Source organism: Amyelois transitella, chromosome 9 (assembly GCF_032362555.1).
Source record: "Amyelois transitella isolate CPQ chromosome 9, ilAmyTran1.1, whole genome shotgun sequence".
Classification (NCBI taxonomy): domain Eukaryota; kingdom Metazoa; phylum Arthropoda; class Insecta; order Lepidoptera; family Pyralidae; genus Amyelois; species Amyelois transitella.
The window spans coordinates 11283665-11310217 of NC_083512.1; the positions used below are offsets into that span (position 1 = coordinate 11283665).

Sequence of the window (26553 nt, forward strand, 5' to 3'; positions counted from 1 at the left end):
TTTGGAACTGTCATAGAGCTGTGCGATCCGATCAATTGATTATTTTTGTGAATAATTCTTCCTCGATTTCCAGTTAGTTCAGTTTTTATTTTCAATGTGAATACTTTATACTTGTGAGGTGTACATTTACTGTTATTTCAGTAAAGCTAAAATAGAATTCTGATAAAAAAGAATCTAGATCCCGTTACATATACTGTCTTCACTTGCCACGTTCTGTTAAACAAATCCTTGTGAAGTAGAAAATGTTATTTTTATCTTAATTAGATCAATAAAATAATAAAAGGTAAGTGTTAATTTTGATTAACTTTTTATGATTCACTGGTTCAAATGCAAAGTAGGCAGGTACTTGGGTATGACATCAGTCATGTCAAATTAGAATTCAGTACTTACCTACGGAGGTGTCCAACTATTGGTCTGCCAAGTTAGGTATTACAATAAGAGATTCACATTAGATTTTCTGTTTTCATCATTAATAGTAATTTACTGGGTGTAACAGACCATTCAGTAAGTAAAGCTGCATTTTGGAAAGTAACAAGAAAATATGCTTAGAGTTATTTAGAAATGAGCAGAACCTATGTAGGTACTACAGTTTTTTGTGTTTATTTTTTCTATATCCTATTGTAGTAAAGAAGACTTGGTAGTAAAGAAACCCATAGGGTGTGTCGCTGGCACAAAAGAAGGAAAGCAGCTGGAAGCAGCTGTGCTTCCCATGCAAATTGTAAAAGTCAATAAAGGAAGAGGTTAATAAACTTGGTATTCTTCTTTTAAACAATGGGCTAGCAACCTTTCATTTTTTAATTCTCTTATCCATCATGAATTCATATAGTTGAACATAGTGTTTAAGATATTTTAAGCCTGTTGGCTTTGTCTACCCTGTTACGGATAAGGATGTGATTACATGATGCTGTGTATATATTCCATTTAATTTTCTGAGTGCATGAATTGGTAAATTAATTAATAATTTCACAGAAACAACATGTCGAGTATGTCAGATCGGAAAGCTGAGCTGGAGCGCAAGAAAGCAAAGCTCCAGGCTCTCCGGGAGGAGAAGGATCGCCGGCGACGCGAGAAGGAACAGAAAGATGCTGAGGAGGCCTTGGTAAGTAGTCAAATGCATGGATTTTCATGCTATATAGTCAATTTCTTTAGGTCATTAAATAAATGTAAGTAAACAATCTTTATCTGTGTTTTTGTTGCAAAATTTTGCCTTGTCTATTTTGGTCTTCATTCAATTTATAGTAACAACAACAGTTCATGGAGACAATACAAAATTTGTTAAAAAATGAGGCTAATGTAATCTTCGCTTTTTGTAGATGGCGCTAAATTCAAGCGGGTAAAAGCTAGTTAATATTATAAATGCAAACATGAATTTGTTTGTAGTAACAAACAAATTCACTTAAACCACTGCATCAATTATCTTTCAGACATATAGTGTAGACTACAGGAAAAGTCGCGTGCTGTGAAATTAGACCTCTCAACACTGAATAGCTCAAGAACGACGTAACCGATTTTGATGAACAAAATTCAAATCTGTATTGACAGACCCTACTATGCTCCAGTGCAGTTGGTTACCGCATCTTTGCACTGACGCTTTTTTAATTTAATCGAACTTGAAAGTTATCACGTTACAAACCTACATCAAAGATGTTTTGGCGACATCTCTACGTCACAAGACAACAGCCAATCACGCGACGCTTTCAGCGAAAAGTGTAAATTGCGCAAGCATATATAACCTCCGGCACAACATACGTCTGTCGCGCGGTTCCCGGACATAACACCTAGCCTGGCGGAAAATCTTCCCTTTGTGACTGTGGAGCCCCGAACTATTGCTGCAATGTATTTACGCACCAAGTTGATTTATTGTTACGGCCTCTGTGGCGCAGCGGTAGTACGCTTGTCTGTGACACCGGAGGTCCCGGGTTCGAATCCCTTTTCCCTATCCCAAAGAACTTTTTCTGATTGGCCTGGGTCTTGGATGTTTATCTAAATAAGTATTTACAATAAAATATAGTATCGTTGTGTTAGTATCTCGTAACACAAGTCTCGAACTTACTTCGAGGCTAACTCAATCTGTGTAATTTGTCCCGTATATATTTATTTATATTTATTGTTACCCGGAATTTTCCAGCAACGGGCGTCAACAGCGTCCTCAATCGACAGCCGGCGGGACCTCGACGAGATGCTCTCGTCCCTGGGAGTGGCCCCGGTCAAGGACGTCCTGTCATCTCTGTCTTCGATGACGTCACTCACTCCGCCTCAAACCGCCTCGCCCGATGTCAGTCTCCCGCACACGGATAAAGTTAGCCTACCATCCCAAGGGTAAGTTGAATTTTTTCATGAGTTTCTTTTTCAAAGGGCTATTGACATTAACTATTGCCTTACTTGGTGTCCAGGACCAATCCATGTCTTCCCATCAGGATGTCGTAAAAGACGACTAAAGGAAAGACTAATAAACTTGGGATTCTTCATGTATGTGTTGGACAAGCATCTTGTCACTATTTAAATCCCAATACGATGGTATTTACGCACCAATTAATTAATTTAATGATGATTAAGCCATACAGCTGGCAGTGGCCTTTCAGTCTTTTCAAGACTCCTAAAGTACCTACTATAATATTGAATAAAAAAATTTGAATTCGAATATGCTGCCTCCCAACCTAGATTGGAACTGGGAAAAAAATGCCAGGAAGAAGATAAACCGACACCGCCGATGAAGAGAGTTATGAATGTGGATGAAACAAAAGAAGTATGCAGGGATCGTGGCAGGTGGAAAGATGTATTATTTGCCTTTCCCTCGGGGGTTTAAAGTTTTGGCAATTATTAAGCGATATGAATAAAAATTTTGAATTTTGATAACTTATTTCAGATGTTTTACCGAATGTAAAAACTGTGACTTAGTCATTTATTTTCCCGCAGTGGCGTCAAGAAACCGACTCAGCTGCAAGTGGTTTCGGTGCAGTCCACCGACATACCGCCGAAAGAGAACGTGACATACGCCAAACAAACTCAGACCACCACATCGGGGGTCACTGAACTGCGAGATGGTAAGAAAACTGAACATGTTATGCGAATCTTATTTTTTTTTTTCTTTATCGATCAGTTTTTTTTTATTGAGTAAATTAAAAATTAGAGCATTGAAAAAAATTGTTTAATTTCAACAGTTAGGTTATTAAAAAAAAAGATTAAGTGTCGTTTGATATTTAAAAAAAATATATAATTAAATTCTTAAATTCGATAGACCATTTTGAAAATTTATGAAATCCTATTCTTCATATAATTTTTTTTTATTTTCAATGTGAACTGCATACACAAATTGCCTGTGTTTGTAGGTGTTCTATATTTACCGTAATATTTCTATTTATGTGTATCAAATTTATGGTACTATATTTATTTCCAACATGAAAAAAAGCATGAAATTTATTCAACAGGGTGTTTATAAGAAAGTTATGTCTAACAAAGTTTTGTGTGTTTTTTTTATTTTCGATTAAGCAGTTATAACATTGTGCCCATAGGATGCTCATTTATATCTGTATTTATTCATTCATAATTATAATCACGTCTATATCCCTGGCGGGATAGTCTGAGCCGGCAGTCTTGAAAAGACAGATAGGTTACGTTCAGCTGTTAATCTTAATGATAGAATTGAGATTCAAATAGTGACTGCTAGCCAATTACCAAAAAAAAGAATCTTTAGCCTATCCCTTAGTAGCCTTTTACGACATCCATGGGAAAGAGACGGTGTGGTCCTATTCTTTTTTTATATTGGTGCTGGGAACCACACGGTATCTGTATGGTTCACACACATACCAGTCCGAAGGAATGTTGACTCTTAATTATAATTTACATTATAGATCTATTTACGCTGGGACTGAAAGCTCATATGATTGCATCTCTTTTTTTTAATTATATACATTTTATCTTTATAAATTAGCATCCTCAACTCATGCAAATTCTCATAACTTGACAATGATAGTTTGTGAAAAAAAAGAACAATAATCATTTGTTTGTTTGTAATACCTTGAAAAAGAATAAAAACATAAATTTATTTTTGTTGGTTTGCATCTGGAGAATTTGCATTAAGAACTTTAATATAATTAATCGTTATTAATTGTGATGTCCAGGTGTGGGGTTTAACTTAATCATTTGCAAAAATTTATTATTTAAAAGCAAACAGTAGTAAATCAATTTTTTTTTTAACTTTAACATAATTGCAACCAACTAACAATAATTAAACTGATTTCTGAATGTTGAATTTGTATTTGCAAATGATTATAATTCCTTTTAATATCAAAATGACATATGTGCCTATCTTGAGGAGCAGTATTTACTTTTTAATTTTTTTTATTTATTTGGCGTAAACCATTGTTCTCTGAAAAACTTAAAATTTAAAATTTGTATTTGGAAAACTATAAACTATTTCCTTTTCTAAGAAAAAATACTTTTATTTAAATATTCTCTTCATTAGTTTGTTTATTTAAAAGCGATCTAAATGATGAATTTGTATTTTTCATTTAAATCTGCATGCTTGGTAGTGCACACGGCCAAGTTCAGAGAAACGACATTTCAAAACATTCAGGAAACAATGTGAATTATTCTCAGCTAACCGTTATGTGTTGTCCTTTCCCTCTACACACATTTAATTTGACATAAAATTGATTGTTTTAATAAAGAAATGATTAAAGTAAATACTGTATTAGTCTTTGGTGCAATGTTTGTGTTTGTGCTACCATAAAAAAAGGCTGCTCTTCCAATGCATCACCGCTTGCAGGATACATGGAGGACTGGTGGCGGCCGCGCAAAGGTAATTTTGACCTTATTAACATATTAATATAGTTCACTTTTATTCACGTGTGTTTGTGGACGACGCTAAACATGTAGTCTTCGATGTCTTGGATGTATTACATTATGAATTTGCTATAAAAACCTTATATGTAAATAATACTGTCATATATTATTCATTATAAATGTTTCAGTAAAGGTAATTGAAGATTACATTTTTAGTGAATTATGGCCAATCTTCACACTAAAATTATTTGTGTGTATATTACTAGTTGTCTGGGAGAAAGAAATCCCCTCTGATCTGATTATATTAAGAATCGTTAAATTATTGAGAGGAATGAACTAAAAAAGAATAAAACGTTATTTCTTCCTTCCAAAATAAATTTGCCACTGTTCACCTATGCTATATACCCTTAGTGCTGTCAACATGGAAGTTCAATGGTTGAGCAGATTGGCCATCCATACAAATTGAAAAGAATAATTGCATGTCCAACTTTTTTACAATTATTGAAATTTACGTCATTTTCACACATTGGGATATTGAAGTCGGGAAACATTTTTGAGCATGTTCCATTTGTGCACAAAAGGCGCATGGGATGACAAAAATAATAAAATAACAACTAAAACATTGTTAATAGCATTTTATTTTCCATTTATATTTATGTAAATATTATAAGTCAATTACTTGGGGGATTATCCACAGTTTTTTGTCGTTGTTTATAAAAAATGGTTCACAAATCCTGACTGACATTTTGTTTTTATTTTTTGTCTTTTTCTAGCACACGCAACCGATTACTACGGTAAGTCATTATTCCTCCCGATGCTTTCCATTTTTTCCTAACATTACCTCTACTAGGCCGGTGACGGTTGTAATATATACCAACTCATTATAGACCTGTATATAGATTACCCTTTCTGTCACGCTTCTAGATATAACTAACAAGGTACTAGGTGCGTTACATGGCAGATTACTTGATAAATAGATGGTAGATCAATTTAGAGAATCCATTGTTGAAATAATTATCAAGAAATCTGGAGATTACGGGGATTGAGTGACATTAACATCAATTTTGATGTAGATATGAATAATTAAACACCATAATGTGGCCTTCCAGAGTTCTCCACGTGTTTACGTAAATCACAGGGCCGCAGTCTGATTTTTCTAAGAATAAATTAAGAATTATTATCATAATTATGTGTATATTGATTATGGTGGAAGTATGGGGGTCGCCATATCATCTCACGCTGACTTACCCTTCCGATTCTACTAACAAACACTGCACAGGTCTTAACACAAGGTCTTACGTCTAAATGAGTCTAGACTTGATAATGGCTCAACATTTAAATTGGCATTTTAAATTTTTCATCAATACATTCTTAGACAAGGGGGTGATTTATCAAGTCTTGTACCAGAGACAGGACCTCGATAGATCATGCTGTAAGATATAAAAAGCACTGTTGTTATGCTAATCTATGTATAGACTGAATATTTTTATATATATATTAATGGTCGAAAGATACTGACATTGTTTTTTGTTTTCCTCCCTTTTTCAAGATGAGTACAATCTAAACCCGGGTTTAGAGTGGGAGGACGAGTTTACAGGTAGGTTTCAACTCCGAAACATATAAACAATCATTGAACTACTAAACTGCCCCGGTAGAGCCTGTGCCACTATCACTCAGCATGTTTTGTTGTTACTTACTATCTTCATATGTGTAACGCTACTATATCGTATATGCTAACAAATACATTTAACTCGAGCACACTTAGGTTTATAGTTTATAGTAGATTTATCCCAAGGTTCATTCTGTCTGTAATTTATGTATTATAATGTATTATTTTTTTTTAAATTTTAAAATAATTTTTGTGTAAGTTTCGCGACAGTCAACCCTTTTTTTCGTTCCTTTTTTTATATATTTAATCTATTAATAAAGAATTGAGTGCCTATCCATTGGCCTTGTCAACCATTTTAAGTGCCTTTGCATGTGACAGAAACATTATGTGTGTGCATGACTGTGAGTCATCATTTTACTTTAAATTAGTTTTAAATTAATTTGGTTTTTATGAAAGTATTTCATAATGAGAATTGTATCTCTCTGGTGGAGAGCTCGGGAAGATTTAAATTTTTTATTTTCGTTTATTTCTTATTAAGAAGCTTTCTGTCACTTTTGATTTAACGCTTGAAATTAATGATTTTTTTTAATGTATTAATATTGTGTGTGAATCATTTGCACATAATTTAGTAATAAACTACATATATATAAAAATGCTAAAGTCGAATTCGATTCCGCTGTTCAACCCAGATTTCTTTTTATTTTTTTTGCTGATTACATAATCTAAAGTAAAGAGATTTAAATTCAACGAGGCTATAGTTACAATGATGTGCTTTTAATCCATATGCTGCCAACAAAGAAGGTATAAAATTACGCGATCTGAAGTAGAGTTAGCCGTTTTCGCATGCTTTTTAGTACAAAAAGTTTTGTATAATTCATTCATTCATGTTTGCGTTGTCAAATAATAAACGTGTTTTTTTTATTTATGAAATGAATTATAATGTTTAAATTTCCTGAAATGGCTGATTATAAACACAACGTAACACTTTAAATTTCATTTGAATTTTTTTTAAGCATGTATTGATTTTTGCACGAACAACGTTACACTTGTTTGATCTCAATTTTATTTAGTATCATTGCTGTAACTACAATCTCGTTAATTTCGATACAGATCTTTATTCGTAAGAATACCATATATTCGTGTCTTATGTTACTTTCAAACTCTGCTATCGGTTAATGCAATATCTTTCCAGGATATATTTTATTTCTTGTCTCACACATTCAGACGTATCATGTGCAAGAATTATCTTTTTTCATTTTACATAATTGTAGAATTATTTTGCTCTACTCTAATAGATTATGATTTAATGGCGGCAAAGTTGTGCTAGACTTCACTTCAAATTACAAATTAATTATAATATGCATATTTACATTTAAATTTGTGACAAATTCAAATATTTGATATTGCGGATTAACCAAAAACGTTAACTTAACCATTCTAAAAAGAATAAATTTAGAAAAAACCAACAGATAGCGGAGTTACATCTTGTAGTCATACCTTGCTTATTGGATTATAATTTGTGTTGTGAACGCTTTTGTGCTAATACCTCGAGTAGTCAGTTAACCGATGTAGCTGTAGAGGACAGGCAAGACATTACTTCCAATAATAAAAAAAATTGTTGTGTTAGATTGATCCTTGATTGCCCTAATTTTAATAACATATGTAGCTTAATGTTGACACGTAAACACACTGTAATTTGGAAGTAGTGGCTCATGTTTTGATAGACATGTGAGCAGAAATTATGAGGCTTATCGAATGCCCAATAAATTTTATTTAGATACGTTAGAATTTGTCATGTTTGTCTTCAACTTAAGTTAATATATAAGCTTTTGACTAAACAAAACAAAAGTCTGTTGCTCAGGAAATAAAATTGCACTCTATTCACTGATATTTCAAAAAAAATTGTTATCATTAATAAAGTATCAAGATACACGACTTGGCGTATACACCACCGTGCGAGAGTTAACTTGTATACTTATTTTATTCTCATTATATTCTATTTCTACAATTCGACTCCTAATAATGTGCTTGCATGTCTATTAACTTATTAGTTGAAACACCAGTATTTTCGTGACATTGAATTTTCAAATCTCAGTTATTTACATCACATTATCATGGATTTCGTGAAGGTATACATCTCAATCTTTAACATAATAAATGAATTTATTAAAATTCTAACAAAACACCGTCATTATTTTTGCCATATTTAACGCTATTTAACTATTGCATACCTTCACTAAGTTACATACCAACTCAAAGTACGGCTGACTTATTCAAATCTACTTGAATATACTGCTCCTCTAAAAACATGAAAATGTTAAGCAGTCATTGTCTTCACTGAGAAAATGTTAGAGAGGAGTTTTCACATTTATATTTTATATCATCAGATACTTTAAATCATTTGTGTTGGTTAAGATTAAAAAAATTCTATCATCTATTTTTAACAATAAAAGTACCTACCAAAACTTCAAAGTAATAATTATCTATATTATTACTTTGAAGTTTATATATATACATATTTTTTTTTTAAATTAGACCGTACAGTTCTCTGCCGGGTAAAGTGCTCTTTAAAAAAACAAAGTCATAAGTCCGCCGTACACGCATGGCACTCCCCCCGCGACCCCGCCAAGGGCCATTCTTATTCACCGTCCAGTGCTTACATTCGACGGTGACGCCGCGCGACAAGGTGACGAAGAGGACGCCGCGTTCCATGGGAAACTTCCCCCGGGAATTCTGCCGCACGGGCTGCCCACGGTCAAGGAGGTGCAGCCGGCCGTCACAGCAGCGCCTGTGGAGAAGAAGGAGGAAGAGAAGGAGAAGAAAGGTGAGAAGACCTGAACGTACTTTTTGACTTGAACTTTTCAAATTCGAATTTCAAAATTTTTATTCATTATTATAGGATACTTCATATCGGTTAATAATTGTCAAAACGTATGGTTTAACAACATTGGTTGACGTCAAATAAATTACTTAAAACTAAGTTTACTGCCGCTTCCAAGGCGTCAGTGCAGAAGAAGCAGTAACAAACTAATAAACTTTCTTATTCCTATTCAAGGACATAGGGGATGGTTTCTTCTAGGGAAGGGAGGCCAGGCGTCAGTCGCTCTATATAATTACTGGACTTGGACTATCATGATCAAAGGTGGACTTGGGTCAGATTCAAACGGGACGAATGCCAGAAGTATGAGAATGTAAAAATACTGATTGTCTTGAAGTGTCGCTTATTATTTTTGGGATTTGTAAAATAAAAATACGGAGCTGTTTTTTAATAAAATTTGACTATATTCGTAAATGGAAAAGTAAAAAACAAAAAACAATCGGACGCGTGCATTGCGTCAACGCGGCTCAAAAGAGGATGAATAGGAGCTTCAACATGCCCCCGGGCGTTGAAAGCTATAGATTCGAGCTTTCAACCCGTCGTAGAAAATACTGGTAATGGGCATATTTTGCTAAATGCCCTGCGGATCACACCAGCTGCTGTTCTTATATCGGCGACGCGCGCGATGCCATCAAGTCCAGGGTGAATTGCCACGACTCGTCCTAATCTCCATTTTAGCGGCGGGAGGTTATCATCCTTCACCACTACTAAAGTGTCCAGCTTCAGATTATCCTGATTAGTACGCCACTTTGTCCTTTGCTGAAGTTCAGCTATATATTCTTTGCTCCAACGAGCCCAAAAATGCTGGCGTAATTGCTCAATTCGTTGAAATCTAGTCAAGTGATCAAAGGACTTAGTTCGGTAATCATCTTGTGGTAAGGATGTAAGAGGACGTCCAATAAGAAAATGGCCTGGAGTCAACGGAGACAGATCAGTTGGATCCGATGAGAGCGGTGTAATCGGCCGGGAGATTAATACAGCTTCAATTTGTGTGAGCGTAGTGTATAACTCCTCATAAGTTAAATTACAATTGCCCAACACTCTATGCTAATGATACTTACTCGACTTTACACCCGCTTCCCAGAGACCACCAAAATGAGGCGCGTGCGCGGGTATAAAATGAAAAAGAATGGATTCAGAAGCTGCACTATCACTCAAAGAATTACAGTTATTTTTCAGAAATTTCTTAATAAGCTCCAGTAAACGAGGTACTATTATCTGAATAAAGATCGGTAGGTTTACCTCTACAAGAAATAAATCGACGCAATGCAAGTAAAAAATTGTTACTTGTGAGGTCACCAACTAGCTCCAAGTGGATAGCTTTGGTGTTAAAACAAAGAAATAGTGCAATATACACTTTCACTAACCTACAGCCACGACCTTGACGACTAGCACACATGAGTGACCGGCATAGTCTTCTCCAACACTTTGAAATGGAGAACCGTTTGGAACGATGCGCTGCTGTGGTAAATTTTCCATCAAAGTTGTAACAATTTTACCCTTCATACGCGTATACATAACACATTTATGATAACAAGCTTTTGCTAAATTTCGACCACCAATAGGCCAATAAGTCTCCCTTATAGACGATAATAATAATTGGGGACCAGCATGCAGAAGCCGTTTGTGTTCATACATATAAACAATAATTTGGTAGACATGAGTGGACTGTATAAGTATAGGGTGATTTTTATCAATAGGGAAATCAAAGTTATCAATGCGACCTCCAACTCGCATGATATTTTTTTCATCTATATAAATATTAAATTTAATGAGTTGACTTTTCTTAGGCAAACTCTGCTTATTTAAAAGTAAATAATATTCAGATTTACTCTTTAACCTATGCTCTAAAGATATAAGACAGTGCTTTGCTCGTGATACTGAATCTCATAAAGATTCAGGAGTACCCTTTAAAGGTATACGTGCGCAAAACCTACCGTCTTCAAGACGAGATGTGTTCTCGATAAAGTGTTCCTCACACATGTGTTCCTCAGGCGAATAATTAGGTGACTTTGCACTTACTTCCTCTAACTGCCAAAAACGCATTAAATCATGTTGAATATCAACTGCAGATTGAGTAGTTTCAGAGTCAACATGTGTGAAGTTGCACTTGATATGACATGCTTGCGTACTACTAGTGATGTACTTATCATTAATAGGACCTGAGATAACCCAACCTAACTTTGTCTCACATATAACTGGCTTCCCCTTACCTAGCCGTAATTGTTGTGTACCTAATAAATCCCAAAATAGATCACAACCAATTAATATATCAACCTCGGCAGGTTTATACCACATAGGGTCGGCCAAACAAATGTTAGGCGGAATTTCAAAATTAAAAATATTTATTTCAGAACGCGGCATACTACTAGTTATCGTAGGCAAAACAAAACAATTAATTTCGGAAGAAAAACTATTATCTAATGATGTCATCCGCGTATGACACGTTTTATTTACTGTCGAAACAGAATTGTTTATGCCTAGGATTGAGCCAGTAACGTGACTAGTCTGTAAGTTCAACTGTTGACACAGTTTTTCAGTCATAAGACTTGATGTACTGCCACTGTCTAACACTGCACGCACAATATGCTCACGATTATTGTTATCGTATAATTTAATTAAAACAGTAGACAGAAGTACCTCGCAATGCCCGTTACGTACATTTGCTGACAACGCAACGTCATTCGTATCGTTAGACACGGGCTGTGGTGGAGAGGCGGACGATGATGTCTCAGATGGAGAGCTATTTCCCCGACGTGCCTGCTGATTTACATGAATAAGTGTATTATGGCGTCGTTTACATACCTTGCAACCTGGTTTCTTACACGAGTTGGCAAAGTGCCCTCTTCGGAAACAATTAAAACATACTTTATAACCAGGTAGCAAGTTCAAACGGGCCTCAGCAGTCAAAGCCAAAAACTGAGAACAATTATATAAGAAATGATTACCCTTGCACATAGGACAAGTCCTTTGGGTTGTTTCAGCATTCGACTGCTGACTAGAGTTACCTGGTACCGCCACCATAGACTTAATTTTAGGTGTAAACTTATTGTATGACTGGTTACCACGTGACAACTCCAGTGTTTCTAATAAATCAGCGCGACTGCGAATAAATGTTAAAAAATCATCGAAAGTAATGGACCTGTTCTGGTCCAGACGTCCCTTGTATTCCTCCCACTCTCTGTATGTCTTTTGATCTAATTTATGAGTAATAATATGAATTAAAAGAGTATCCCATTGCCTAACAGGTTCGTTCAAGGACTCAAGCGCACACAGATTTTTATTGACTTGATCAATTAAACGCTTTAACATAACAGATGACTCTTTTGTGATAGATTCAATATTAAATAAAGCTGAGACGTGATTTTGTAGTAAAAGACGTTTGTTATCAAACCTATCACACAGAAGCTTCCATGCAACTGCATAGTTGCTGGCCGAAAATTGTACTGATTGGATCACCACAGCAGCGGACCCCTCCAGAGAAGTGCGTAAATAGTGAAATTTATTTATTTCATCAATATCGTCGTTATCATGTATGAGGCTAGTGAAAGTGTCTCGAAATTCCAAATAATTATCGTAAGAACCACTAAATTTTGGAATCTGTATTGTAGGTAACTTCACAAGTCGGCGATTTGCACGAGAACCTTCCTCGCTGCCTGCGCTTAACAGCGGCATTGAGTTTGTTTGCGCGTGCAATATACCTTGAGCCCTAGCTAATCGATAATATTGAGACTCAAACTCCTGTCGCTCAATAAACTGGGCTTCAGGATCATCAACTACACATTCTAATTGTAATTGTACCTCGTCATACTGTTCAAACAACGATTCCATCTTACCAATACGCAACTGTAATTCTCTGGCGATCGCATCATCCAAAGTAATGCTTCTAAGTGAATCCAAGTAATTTATAAATGAAGTCAAACGCCCTTTAAAGCTAGCTCGCTTTTTAATGAGTTCCTTCTCGTTCGACATTCTGGGAAACGAGTGTTGTCAACCTGGAATTTATACAATGCAAAAGGTAAATAAGATCACAAGTACACGTATACTAATCACTATAGAGCTGCTAACAAATAACGTTATATAATACAAATTTACGAGAAGTATCTAATTATTATCATTAGTCATCAAGTAAAAAAGAAAACTGTATTATAAAACTGCAAACTGCACAATGTATGTACTTAGTAATCTGTATTATTACAAGGTAAATAGTACGTAAATAGCAACTTATTATTGCCTTTATTACAACTTAACTGTAAAATATTTTTTTAATTTTTACTTTTTATTTACCTATGCGTGAGAGGCAATGAAATATATTGACATTAAACACAAATTAGATAATATTAAAAAATAAAACAGATGTAAGTAAACGACACATAAAAAATAGACTGATTTGAAATTGGAACGGAATGCGAAAAAAATATGAACCCACGCGCGAAAATTAAATGATGTGAACAAACAATTTAAATTATCAATATTTCGCAAATTTTATAACGAATTAAACTAAATAATGTTGCTTTAATGCACACAATACCTATTTCAAGTACAATTTAGTCTTAATTCAACGAAATAATTGTAGAACAAAGTTACTACAAAATTGATTTTTTGTTCACAGCGCAATGAGTATTTGAATGAAATAAAATGACCTAAATAAGTTATATAATATTAATAAAAACTTATTCACTAACCTGCTGGATTGAAATACATTTAGAGTGTTGGGTTATACTACCTATAATTAATGAAAACGCTCAACACCACACAAAATATTTCCTTGCAAATGACTCCGCAGATTGTATGTAATGGCCAATTTTTCCGTCCAAACTTCCAGTCTTGATGGAGATTTTTCCAATAAATATATAAATAGCTGATCCTTAAAATGATATCCGGCTACGATCCTGGACCATGTCTTGAAGTGTCGCTTATTATTTTTGGGATTTGTAAAATAAAAATACGGAGCTGTTTTTTAATAAAATTTGACTATATTCGTAAATGGAAAAGTAAAAAACAAAAAACAATCGGACGCGTGCATTGCGTCAACGCGGCTCAAAAGAGGATGAATAGGAGCTTCAACACTGATCGAATTGAGGACTTCCTCCTATTTTGAAGTCGGTTTAAAGGCAGTTCCATGTAATTCCTCCACCTCACCGGGTAGCCTGGACCAGATTGAGTTTCGGGCGGCCTTTTTTTATAAGATTATTCTTTTGTTTGAACTGAGTGGTAAGCCCGCGACTTCTTGCGCCGTATAAGTTCACTGAAAGAACTGCCGCCCTGTATTGCCACAAATCGAAGCAATAGTTTTCGCGTTTTGCGAGTACAATCAATACAGGCAGAAATTGTCAGAATCACATTTTTGGCTTTTACTGGTCTCATATGGAATAGAATAAATTTATTTTCAAAATGGGACACAAGGTATCACTTCTTTACGTCGAACAACTTAAATCTGATTATATCTACTACAGCTTCCAAAGCGTATGTGTAGAAGAAGCGGCTTCCACTAACGAATAGCATATTTTCAGTACGCGAGCTGAGCGCAGACGAGAAGCAGACCATCATGCTGTCTTCGGAGTTCCAAAGGTTCATGTCCCGGGCGGGGCGAGTCATCGAGAGGGCATTAGCCGAGTCTGTGGACATCTACAAGGATTATACGGGCGGAGGGGATAGTGAGAACGCTGTGTGAGTTGTGTGTTATTTTATAGACATGTATAGTATACTAATATTATAAAGCTGAAGAGTTTGTTTGTTTGAATGCACTAATCTCAGAAACTACTGGTTCGAATTGAAAAATATTTTTTGTGTTAAATAGACTATTTATCTAAGAAGGCTTTAGGCTATATAACATCACGCTGCAACTTTTAGGAGCGAAGAAATAATGGAAAATGTGAAAAAATACAGGGAAAATTATTCATCTTTGAGGGCTTCAATGAATGCCCAAAATAACTATTCCACGCGAACGAAGTCGCGGGCACAGCTAGTGTATCTTAAAGTTGAGGATGGGTAACCGTGATCCAATAAGGGTTGGATTCCCTTTCAATTGTTTCGGGGATCAGACGAGAGTAGCTTCGTGTAAAAATCTGACTTACCCAACCCAGCGTAGACAAATGGCGAACCCCAAGTGATAGGCGTTAATGCCAGGAGGAAGAAGAACACTGCAGATTATCAGGTTTTAGTTCAGAGTTGCAGGGGTTATGTCGCTGTGTGAGTTACTATGAATAGTATTCCATCACCACCCATGGTTTTTTGTTCAACCTTTTAGTAATACAAGCCCGATCACAGAATTTATGCGCCGCTATCGCGTTTGTTCTTGTACAGCGCACCCTTTATTGACTCCCTACAAAATCTCTAAAAATAGCTCTGTTTTATTCCCTCCTATTTTCGGTCGACGAATGGTTAATATAAAAAATATATCTTGCCTACACATACCTACTACATTGGAATTGGAATCATACATTTTTTTTTTCCTGCTGTTTGATTCCCGGCACCGATAGAAAAAGGAGTAGGACCGCTCCATCTCTTTCCCATGGATGTTGTAAAAGGCGACTAAGAGAAAGCCTTATAAACTTGGGATTCTTCTTTTAGGCGATGGGATAACAACCAATCACTATTTGAATCTCAATTCTATCATTCAGCTAAAATGCTAAGCGTGGCCCATCAGTCTTTTTTAGGACTATTGGCTCTGTCTACCCCGCAAGGGAAATACGTGATTATATGTATATATGTATATGTATATATGTATTTTTTTCCTTATTCCAGCGACGACAAATCCATCGCGAAGCTCTCCCTCATGAGGACATTCTACGACGAGCGCTGGTCACGCGGCCGTTGCGTCACGTGTCTCGACTGGTCTTCGGCCCACCCCGAACTGCTCCTGGCTTCGTACCACAACAGCGACGACGCCCCCCACGACCCAGACGGCGTCTGCCTGGTGTGGAACACCAAGTTCAAGAAGACCACTCCGGAAGACATCTTCCATTGTCAGTCGCCGGTCATGAGCGCTACATTTGCGAGGTATGTCACTTTGAAGCGGTCTTCCGAGGGTCTTTTGGTCTTCAATCTAATCTGAAATTCTTCTAAACTCGCTTTATAACAGTTGTCATATGATAAACATTTTTATTGGCTAAACGTTGACGGAGATGTCTGGAGATGAAGAATCTTTCCCCGGCCATGTACCAATGACTATTTTCGAAGTTATGTACGTTAGTTTGTATACTAACCGATGCTCTTACGGTGAGGGAAAACTTTGTGAGGAAACCTGCACATTCAGGTAACTGGATGTGTAACCATGATCGATTCCAATACGGGTAAGGTTCCCTTGCAAAGGTTGCGGAGGTCAGACGGAAGTCGCTTCTTGTAAAAACCTGACTCCAGGGTCCATGGTCAAAGGCATACTCCGGGCTCCTCTCCAGAGTGGTGAGGATGCAACCGGGACTAAAGCCAGGAGGAAGATTGATGGGCATGTATGGACGAAAAGAGTGGGGCTGGAGAATTGACAGGGATGTCTGAAAGAAAAGAGGGGCTTGCTTTTGAACTATGGAATAGAGATGGATAGATAGATAATAGAAATAATATGCATTCTTCAGTCTTCATTTTGAGTAACTTGCAGGTTCCATCCAAACCTGATCCTGGGCGGAACGTACTCCGGTCAGATAGTGCTGTGGGACAACCGCATTCAGAAGCGCACGCCAGTACAGCGCACCCCCCTCTCATCTTTGGCTCACACGGTAACAACTAACCTTTAATCCACGTTCGTAGCTGAGTTTGGAAACCATTATTTCTACTGATAAAAAAATAGAGTTAACGATACTACATACATACATATGGTCACGTCTATATCCCTTGCGGGGTAGACAGAGCCAATAGTCAAAAGACTGAATGGCCACATTCAGCTTTTTGGCTTAATGATAGAATTGAGATTTAAATAGTGACAGGTTGCTAGCCCATCGCCTTAAAAAAATCCCAAGTTTGAAAGCCTATCCCTTAGTCGCTGTTTACGACATCCATGGGAAAGAGATGGAGTGGTCCTATTCTTTTTTGTATTGGTGCCGGGAACCACACGGTACACGCTCACACGGTGACAACGTACCTTTAATCCACGTTCGTAGCTGATATTTGGAAACCATTATTTTTATTTCTACTGATAAAAGACATAGAGTTAACGATTCTACATTATGATTGCTTTCAATAATTTGTCTCTAGAAACCGGGTTATTTCGGGATCATCTTTTTTCTGAAAAAAAAAATTTAACAATGTCAATGTCAAACACCTTCATCATTCCTATCCACCCTTCCAGCATCCAGTGTACTGCCTATCGGTGGTAGGCAGCCAGAACGCCCACAACCTGATCTCCGTATCCACTGACGGGCGCCTGTGTTCCTGGTCCTTGGACATGCTGTCTCAGCCCCAGGAGACCCTGGAACTGCAGCATCGCCAGAGCAAGGCTGTGGCCGTCACCGCTATGGGCTTCCCCCATGGAGACGTCAATAACTTTATCTTGGGAAGCGAAGACGGGAATGTTTATACTGGTAAGTCTATAGTCTTTAAGTTAGGTTTCTAGGACTCAGGAGACCTCAACCCGACCTCAGCTGAGGTTGATATTGACGTTATTGAAGAAAATGCTACAGTGCAGTTTGTTAACGCTTCTTCTGCAGTGACGCTATGGCGGCAGTAAATTTAGTTTTAAGTTACCAAAATATATGACAATTATTGAGTGATGCTTGAAATGTCCTATAATAATGAATGAAAATGTTGAATTAGACTTTGACCTTAGAACTCCTGTACTATCCTACCCATTACTAGCCGTCTGAATACCATCACAGCCCCAGGAGATAGGCAGAGCAGTGACCGCCACTCCTATGGACTTCCCTCATACAGAATAAATAATTAAAATCTTAATACATTTTCTTTTTTGGCAATGGTTGTACGTATGCTAACGTTCGGGAAATAAAGGTTTCAATGTTCAAGAGGAACTAGTGAGTGCCGTTCACGAAAGTCCGGGTTTATTAATTTACACAGAATTTACACAGAAGTACAGTACAACTCACAATATTACGTACAGTTAAGCTAACATAATACATACATAAAATCACGCCTCTTTCCCGGAGGGGTAAGCAGGGTAATTATGTTAAAGGAAATATGCAGAGCAGATCTCTGCATATTTCCTTTAACATAATATATCCCATATCTCTAAACGTGCGGGGAACGACTGTTGAACGACGACTCTACTGCCCGCACGTCGGTACATTAGCAGCGTCAGCCTTGACATGACATGTTCTCACAAGTCCGTCTCGTTGTTCCAGGCTGCCTGTACGGCCAGCGCGCCGGCGTGACCGAATGCATCGAGGCCCACGCCGGCCCCGTCACAGGCGTGGCCTGCCACGCGGCCGCCGGAGCCCTGGACCTGGCGCACCTGTACCTCACCTGCTCCGTGGACTGGTCGGTCAAGCTGTGGTCCTCCAAGCAGACCAAGCCGCTGTACTCGTTCGAGGAGAGTTTGGATTACGTCACGGACGTGAGGTGGTCTCCTGCGCACCCGGCTTTGTTCGCGGCGACCGACGCGGCAGGGAGATTGCTGCTGTGGGATCTCAATACCGATACAGAGGTGGGAGGGACTGCTGTTTAGAGAGATTCCTTTTTAAAAGCTTTTAGTACCTGGTTGACCGAGCTTTGCTCGGTCTACCAGAGATGGCGCTGATATAGTTTGTTAAAACGCGGTTTTTAAAATATTTATATATCTTGGGAACCGAGCTTTTCTCGAACCTAGGACCTAGGATTCCTTGAGCCGAAAAGCCCCTAATCTGTAACTTTCATGAAAATCGTTGGACCCGTTTCCGAGATCCTGATTATATATATATACAAGAATTGCTCGTTTAAATATATTAGATTTAGTTTGACTTGTATGTTAACAAATCTTTTGATACAGACATTAATATATGGGGAACGACCTCACTTGTTTTTTAGAAACGTCGGTGGTCGATTCGGTTAGTTGCCCGGTTGAAGTGCGTGATGCGCAGGCACAGGTTTGAATCCCACTTAGGCCATGTAACAATTACTATTTTCGAAGTTATGTACATTAGTTTGAATACTAGTCTATGCTAATATTAATACTAGTCAGCTGTTTGGCTTGATTTGAGAGTTGAGATTCAAACAGTGACAGGTTGCTAGCCCATCGCCTTAAAGAAGAATCCCAAGTTTAGCCTATACCTCCGTCGCCTTTTACGATATCCACGGGAACGACATGGAGTGGTGCTAATCTATATTTTATTGGTGCCGGGAACCACACGGCACTTAAAGTAATTTTAATTAGAACAAATACGTCATTCATCCATTCGAAAATAATAGTTAATTAGATACAACGTCAACAGTGTTTTGAAGACTGTTGTCTCTGTCTACCCCGCAAGGGATGTAGACGTGATTATATATACGTATGTACATACGTAAATAAAATCACGCCTCTTTCCCGGAGGGGTAGGCAGAGACTACCTCTTTCCATTTGCCACGATCTCTGCATATTTGCTTCGCTTCATCCACATGTGTGTATGTGTGTTGTGTGTGCCCAGGTGCCGCTGGCCACGGTGCAGCCGGCGGCGGGCGGCGCGCTGAGCCGCGCGTCGTGGGCGCCCGGCGGCGCGCTGCTCACGGCCGGCGACGACGCCGGCAAGATCTACCTCTACGAGCTGGCCGATGTCAGTATACACTGCGTTTACTTTGACACTTTCTTTTTTCACAGCGTTTGACATTGACATCTTTCACAGCTTTTGACATTGACAGTTTCACAGCTTTTGACATTGACAACTTTCACAGCTTTTGACATTGACAACATGTTACTAAAATATCACGTCAGTACACACTGCATTTAAGAACACTTTTCTTTCACAGCTTTTAACATTGATAATGATAACATTTCAAATTTCTCAACATATTTGTTTTATAATTTAATATGAAACTTTAAACATAATTAAGACGCCCGTTTTTTTATTTTTATATTTGAGATCGATAAATTTTAAATTTGGCTTCTTCTAAAAGAATGCAATGACGTCATCTATATGAACTTACATAGCGTTTCAACTATGTCAACGTTTTCTTTCATAAAAAACAAATTGACATTATTCACACTAACAGTTTTTTTTTATGTATGAGCAATTGTAACTAGGGATGTGACATTGCTGATAAAAAATCGATTTTTATCTAATCGATTTATTTTTTGAGTATAAAAAATCGATTAATAAATAATCGATTTTTCTTAAGAAAATAATCGATTTTATTATATTGATAGATTTCTTCCTTATTTTTCAATTAATGTCAAAATAAACGCTATTTACATTATATCAATAGATTTATTCATTAAAAATAAACAACAGAAACAGTAAGTTCTTATATAATCAACACAAAGTAAAGTTTTTAACAATCAAGTTTGAAAAATGAAGTTTCAGCCACGAATAATGAATCAACCGAAATAAAACGAAATGAATCCGAACATATCAACCGAATGTCGGTAAAATACTGTTCATCGACTAACTCCATCTAGAGAATGTTTGATTAAATGAATCATCTAAACTGTTTTAAAAGCACAGAAAGAATGCACAGATGGCGTTAAGGTAATATTATGGAGCTGTGAAAGTATTCTTTGGCAGTTCGCGTTCCGGGCTCCAAGCCAGAAGACAAAAACGTAATGTCGGAGTGCATTTATTGCATGATTATGAAAATCGATTTTTAATCGATTATTAATTTTTAAAAAATCACTTATAAAATCGATTTTTACTATTAAAAAAATCGATTTTTAATCGATTTTTTCCATAATCGATTTTTTTTTCACATTCCTAATTGTAACTAACAATAACTAACTTTTCTTCGTCATAGAGTCTCAAAAATAAATCGATAAAAATAACATTTGATCTATTTTTTTTTTGGATCAATAATATAAAAATTAAGAAACGGTTACTTTTGTTTAGGATCTTGAAAAAAGTGAAATATCAATTGATCCACTGCAAGGCAGTGGCCTTCTCAAATACTCTCCAATCACCTACTGTCTTTTCCTTCTCAAAACTCTCACGTCTACAACAAAAAATGTCAAATATATTCCACAGCACGTCGCCCAACCGCGCCACGACGAATGGACGAAATTCGTGTACACATTGCAAGAGCTGAAGAACAACCAGGCCGATGAAGAAACTGACCGACTGAGCTTGGCTCCGAGCGGACCTCCCAGCCTCACTTCTATAGCCAGCAACCCGCTGAGGTAACATCTATAATATTTTCTACGGCGACTAAGAGATAGGCAATTTTGGTGCGGTTTTCAGGAAAGACTGGGAAAAGGTTTTGGTATTTAACCGACTACAAAAAAGGGGAGATTGAATGAAGGCAGTTGTATTTTTGTTTCTACAAAAGTTATCAATAAAAATGATTTCAAAGTCAAAAGTAAATATAATAACGGTCAAAAGTACCCGAAACTGCCGAGCTTGCATGAAGAGAGTTATGAATGTGGATGAAGCGAAGGAAGTATGCAGAGATCGTGGTATATGGAAAGAGGAAGTCTCTGCCTACCCCTCCGGGAAAGATGCGTGATTTAATGTATGTATGTATGTATGTTTTCAGATAACTGGCCTGGGATGTGCGCTGTGGCTGGGATCTGTAGTCACACCAAACAGCGGAAAGTTTCTCGGATACTGTTATAGTTCTCTGCTTAATTGAAATTCTATATAACATCATAGGAAATATCTGAAGGCTTTGACATCTAGACAAGATTATTACCAATACTGACAGATGTATGCATTTGGTAAAATATAATACAAACAGGGCAGGTCAGGATGCAGGCAGGCAATATATTGTAAAAAATCAGCTGAATATATTTAAAGCTAAAATAGAAATGCGTAGAACATAAATTTTTACGGGAGTGAATTATAAAGAATAGTGTTGCCGAATTATCGATAGTTTTACTATCCATAGATCATTTTACACACTAGTAAAGAATGTGTACATTTGAAGTGAAAAACGATGAAACATTATTTACTAAATCATCGCTGATTTTTGATTGAGTTGGTGATCTCTAAATTGCTATAATAAATAATATTTTCAGGAGATTGCAAGACATAAAGTATTCAAATTAAAACTATGTTGGTAAGTTTTGCTGTGCTAAAACATATATCACTATTTTTTTTCTAAGATGGTTGGTAAATGTCCTGACCATTTTTTTTTATATTATCAGTATATTGGACCAATAAGGTCTAGGCATAATTTGTATGTTATGGAAAGGAATACATGGATTGAGATTGCATTGTAATGTAAAATGTTTTATTGATAACAATATAATAGTAAAATTACTATCTGCACAACTTTTTATGTAGCATAGAAAATTGTTGCTGGTATAAAAATGTAGTATGCATAAAAATCTAATATGATTACTAAGTATGTAATATATCCGTTAGTTTACTACATATTATTTAATAAATCCTTACTTAAATAACATCTTTGTCTTAAGTATTCATATAAAATATGAAAGGAAGGAAAATAAAAATAACGAGAGGAATCTTGCACGCAGATTGAAATAATTGAAGTGCCGTATTGTTTCCGGCGCTTTAAATTTGGTCACTCCATATCTTTTCATGGATGGCGTTAAAGCCGACCAAGGGAAAGGCTTATAAACTTGGGATTTTTTTTGTTGGCGATGGTCTATCAACCTGTCGGTAATTGAATCTCAACATACATACATACATATAATCACGTCTATATCCCTTGCGGGGTAGACAGAGCTAACAGTCTTGAAAAGACTGATAGGCCACGTTCACCTATTTGGCTTTAACATAGAATTGAGATTTAAATAGCGACAGGTTGCTAGCCCATCGCCCAAATGAAGAATCCCAAGTTTATAAGCCTACCCCTTAGTCGCCTTTTACGACATCCATGGGAGAGAGATGGAGTGGTCCTATTCTTTTTTCTATTCCATCATTAAGTCCAACAGCTGAACGTGGCCTGTCAATCTTTTAAAAGAGATTGTCGGTTCTGTCTACCCCGCAATATATCCCATTGCCGGGAACCAGCTGGTACTAGCTAATATAAGAAAACAGCATAATTGCCTTGTAGACATTCGTTGATAGGCCTGTAGATAGGTGTCGCTTTGCATCACCCGCGTTTCCTGCATCACATTTCCTCCTTAGGGGAAGACTTACCAGGACAAATGTCAGAAATAATGTTGGCTATTCATTATTTTAGAACTTATTGCAGCTATTATATTTTTGTATATTAAAGCCATAATTTATCGTGGCCTCTCAGTCTTTTCAAGACTGTTGGCTCTGTCTACCCCGCAAGGGATATAGACGTGATTATATATGTGTATATCAAATAGATTGTATGCATTAAGGTCATAGGTTATGTTTACCACAGATAGTGGCTATAATCGATCGATTACATAAAAGTTATACAATTTTCTTCTTTGTAGAAAGGATGTGATATACTGATGAAAAATAAGTGAATGCTGGTTCAACGGAAGGAATTGTCTATAAAGAGATATTTTGTCGGACGTATAGGTAAAGTTGTTAATGTTAAATTTAGTTTTTCATATTTACGCAATATTTATTAAAAAGACAAGTAACAGAGTATTAACTGATAGAATCATTTGAATATCGTTTTCACTGACGGTTTTTATAGAAAAAATATTATAAAGTTGTTCAGTTTGAGTGATGTTCAACGAGCGATGTAACATTAAATTTTTAGTTGTACGCTTTATTGTAATTCTGCAATGAAATAAAGATGCTTTCATTGATGTTTGTTTATATTTTAAATCCAGCTTGTTTAATTTAATTATCTGTCTTGGCTATTGGGGTAAAGCATGTGGTTAATTGTTGATCTGTGGTTGATGGCCCTGGAGATAAAGAAATACATACATACATATAGTCACGTCTATATCACTTGCGGGCTAGACAGAGCTAACAATCTTAAAAAGACTGAATGGCCACGTTCAGCTATTTGGCTTAATGATAGAATTGAGATTCAAATAGTGACAGGTTGCTAACCCATCGCTTAAAAAAGAATCTCAAGTTTGTAAGCCTATCCTTTAGTGGCCTTTTACGACAATCATGGGAAAGTGATGCGAGTGGTCCTATATTTTTTTTGTAATGTTGCCGGGAACCACACGGCACACGAGAGATGAACAGTTTATTAACTTGTTATTTTCCGGTGACATATATACATATATGGGGATATTATTGTGGGTGAATGGAACTGGTAGAGTGGGAAGGCCTAAACGAATGAATGTACCTTGATTAAATCAGAGACTTTCTGACCAAAAGTCAAGTCAAGAGTACCCAACACCGTTCAGCTTGAATGAAGAGAGTTATGAATGTGGATGTAGAGAAAAAAGTACAGGGATCATGTCAAGTGGGAAGATATAGAAAGAGGCGTGATGTAAGTTTGTATTATAAGTATTTTTAAATCTATGAATTCAACGAGTTTTGTTGCTTCAGTTGTTACTTAGGTACAGGCTACTGCATTTTAAGTTATCTTGTATAGAACTATAACGCGGTAAAGGCGAATTAGGTAGTTAGTGATGTCAACTGTACAAGGAGATGCGGCAGGTTGGGTAATATAATGTATTTCTAGACAATAAGAATAATTTATAATATGTATTTAACATAATGTACTATAATAACAGTCTCACAATTACATCAATCGGGATAGAATGGTATGACAACCTTTCCTTTTGCCATATTGACCTCCTCCCAACACGTACACTGCAAAGTCTTCCGGTCCATGATGTCAGTGTACAGCTTCCCGTCCAAGTGATCCATCTCGTGCTGGGCTATCCGTGCTGCCCAGTCTTTGAACTGGGTCGATGTGCTGTTGCCTTCTGCATTTAGTCCTGTAAAGGCAAGTGTTGAAAAGAATATAATATTGTAAAGTTGACGTTGTTGAAGAAAATGCTGCAGTGCAGTTTGTTACCGCTTCTTCTGCACTGACACCTTGGAAGGCGTAGTAAACTTAGTTTTTAAGTAATTTATTTGACGTCAACCAATGTTGTTAAATTTTGAATTTTGACTGAAAGCCCATGTTCAGTTGTATGGCTTTGTGATGGAATTGATATTCAAATAGTGACCGGTTGCTAGCCAATGGGCTAAGCAATGGCTTACAACAGGAATCTTAAGTTTATAAGCCTATCCTTTAGTCGCCATATAAAACATCTATGGGAAAGATATGGAATGGTTCTATTCTAAAGTGGCAAAAACCACACAGCAAGACAATAAACATTATCTTAATAGGTGATTTTTCTAGATTTTAACATAAGTAATGCCTGTGTATTCATTCTTCTACTTGGGTTTGTGAATTTAAATTTTATTCATCATGAATGAATTTGCTCATCCTTACCTGAAATTTCCACTGCCCTATACCTAGCTACCTCAGCAATGTAACCCTGAACGCTTTCACAACCCTCAGACATTGTCACTTTGTTGTAGTCAATCACCTTCAACTTTGGGTTGATGAACACCTGAAATGATGAAATTAAAATGTAAATTGTAATAAATATAAGTTGTATAATCTAAATGTTTTAGAATTTGGTAAACAAACAGGAAAAACCAGCAGTAATTTTGCATTTGATGGAACTAATTTAACAAGTGTCTGAAAAACATCAGTTTTGATAGAATTACATTTTGAGGATTACAATTCTATCACTAAGCCATACAGCTGAACTGACTGTTGGTTCTGTCTACCCCGTAAGGAATAAAGACGTGATTATAGGTATATTTTTATATATGTTTACTTACTCACACTAAATGGAACTACTGTCATCCCTCTGGATTTTTCTATTTCTTTAGGAAGAGCGGCGATTTGTTTAGCTGTGTGTCTCATAACAAATATCCTTTTGTTGACGCCAACTTGCGGGGCGGACATGCCCAAACTACCGTACTTGTCCAGGACATAGTGCAGTTTCTTTATCAATTTTTGGATCTCTTCGGTCTTAATTTGATCGACAGGGACGGCTTCGGAAGCTTTACGTAATATGGGGTCTCCAATTTGTACTACATGCTCGTAAGGTGGCGATACTTTGCCGTGACTAGGTCCAATTCTAGCATACCAATTGAGAACCTTTCTTGTTATACCCATTTTAAAATACAATAATCTTATTTAATTCGAGTGGTAAAAGTTTATTCTCAATCTCAAATTATTTTAGGTTAGTCGAATGTTATGAAGTGAACTGTCACTTGCGATGTCTTTTGCAATTGTCAATTCGGAAGCAAGCCACAGATTAATTTCTAATGTCCAAGAGGCAAGCGTTTGTTTTATGGTATGAAGCAAAAGC

General features: G+C 36.7%; 2 protein-coding genes across 11 annotated transcripts; one reads left to right on the forward strand and one right to left on the reverse strand.

Annotated features, from left to right (window-relative positions):
* On the forward strand, positions 1-24021 carry LOC106132488 (cytoplasmic dynein 1 intermediate chain). 10 transcript variants are annotated; one of them, XM_013331915.2, is made up of 16 exons: positions 1-283; positions 970-1099; positions 2129-2319; positions 2917-3044; positions 4769-4801; positions 5559-5579; positions 6335-6382; positions 9048-9218; positions 14786-14942; positions 16020-16274; positions 16870-16987; positions 17557-17788; positions 18563-18864; positions 19823-19948; positions 21350-21501; positions 21858-24021. In XM_013331915.2, the coding sequence occupies exons 2-16, from the start codon at positions 977-979 to the stop codon at positions 21859-21861; spliced, it is 2061 nt and encodes a 686-aa protein (XP_013187369.1). In that variant the 5' UTR covers positions 1-283; positions 970-976; the 3' UTR covers positions 21862-24021. The 10 variants fall into 10 exon arrangements, with proteins under 10 accessions (XP_013187369.1, XP_013187372.1, XP_013187373.1 ...); XM_013331918.2 differs by having other exon boundaries at positions 9081-9218; XM_013331919.2 differs by lacking the exon at positions 6335-6382.
* LOC106132490 (peptide deformylase, mitochondrial) lies at positions 23098-26512 on the reverse strand. Its single transcript, XM_013331928.2, has 3 exons — positions 26022-26512; positions 25620-25740; positions 23098-25116 (listed from the first exon to the last, which is right to left on the reverse strand). Exons 1-3 carry the CDS (start codon positions 26355-26357, stop codon positions 24923-24925), a joined length of 651 nt encoding a protein of 216 aa, XP_013187382.1. The 5' UTR covers positions 26358-26512; the 3' UTR covers positions 23098-24922.
* Between the last annotated feature and the right edge of the window lie 41 nt (positions 26513-26553).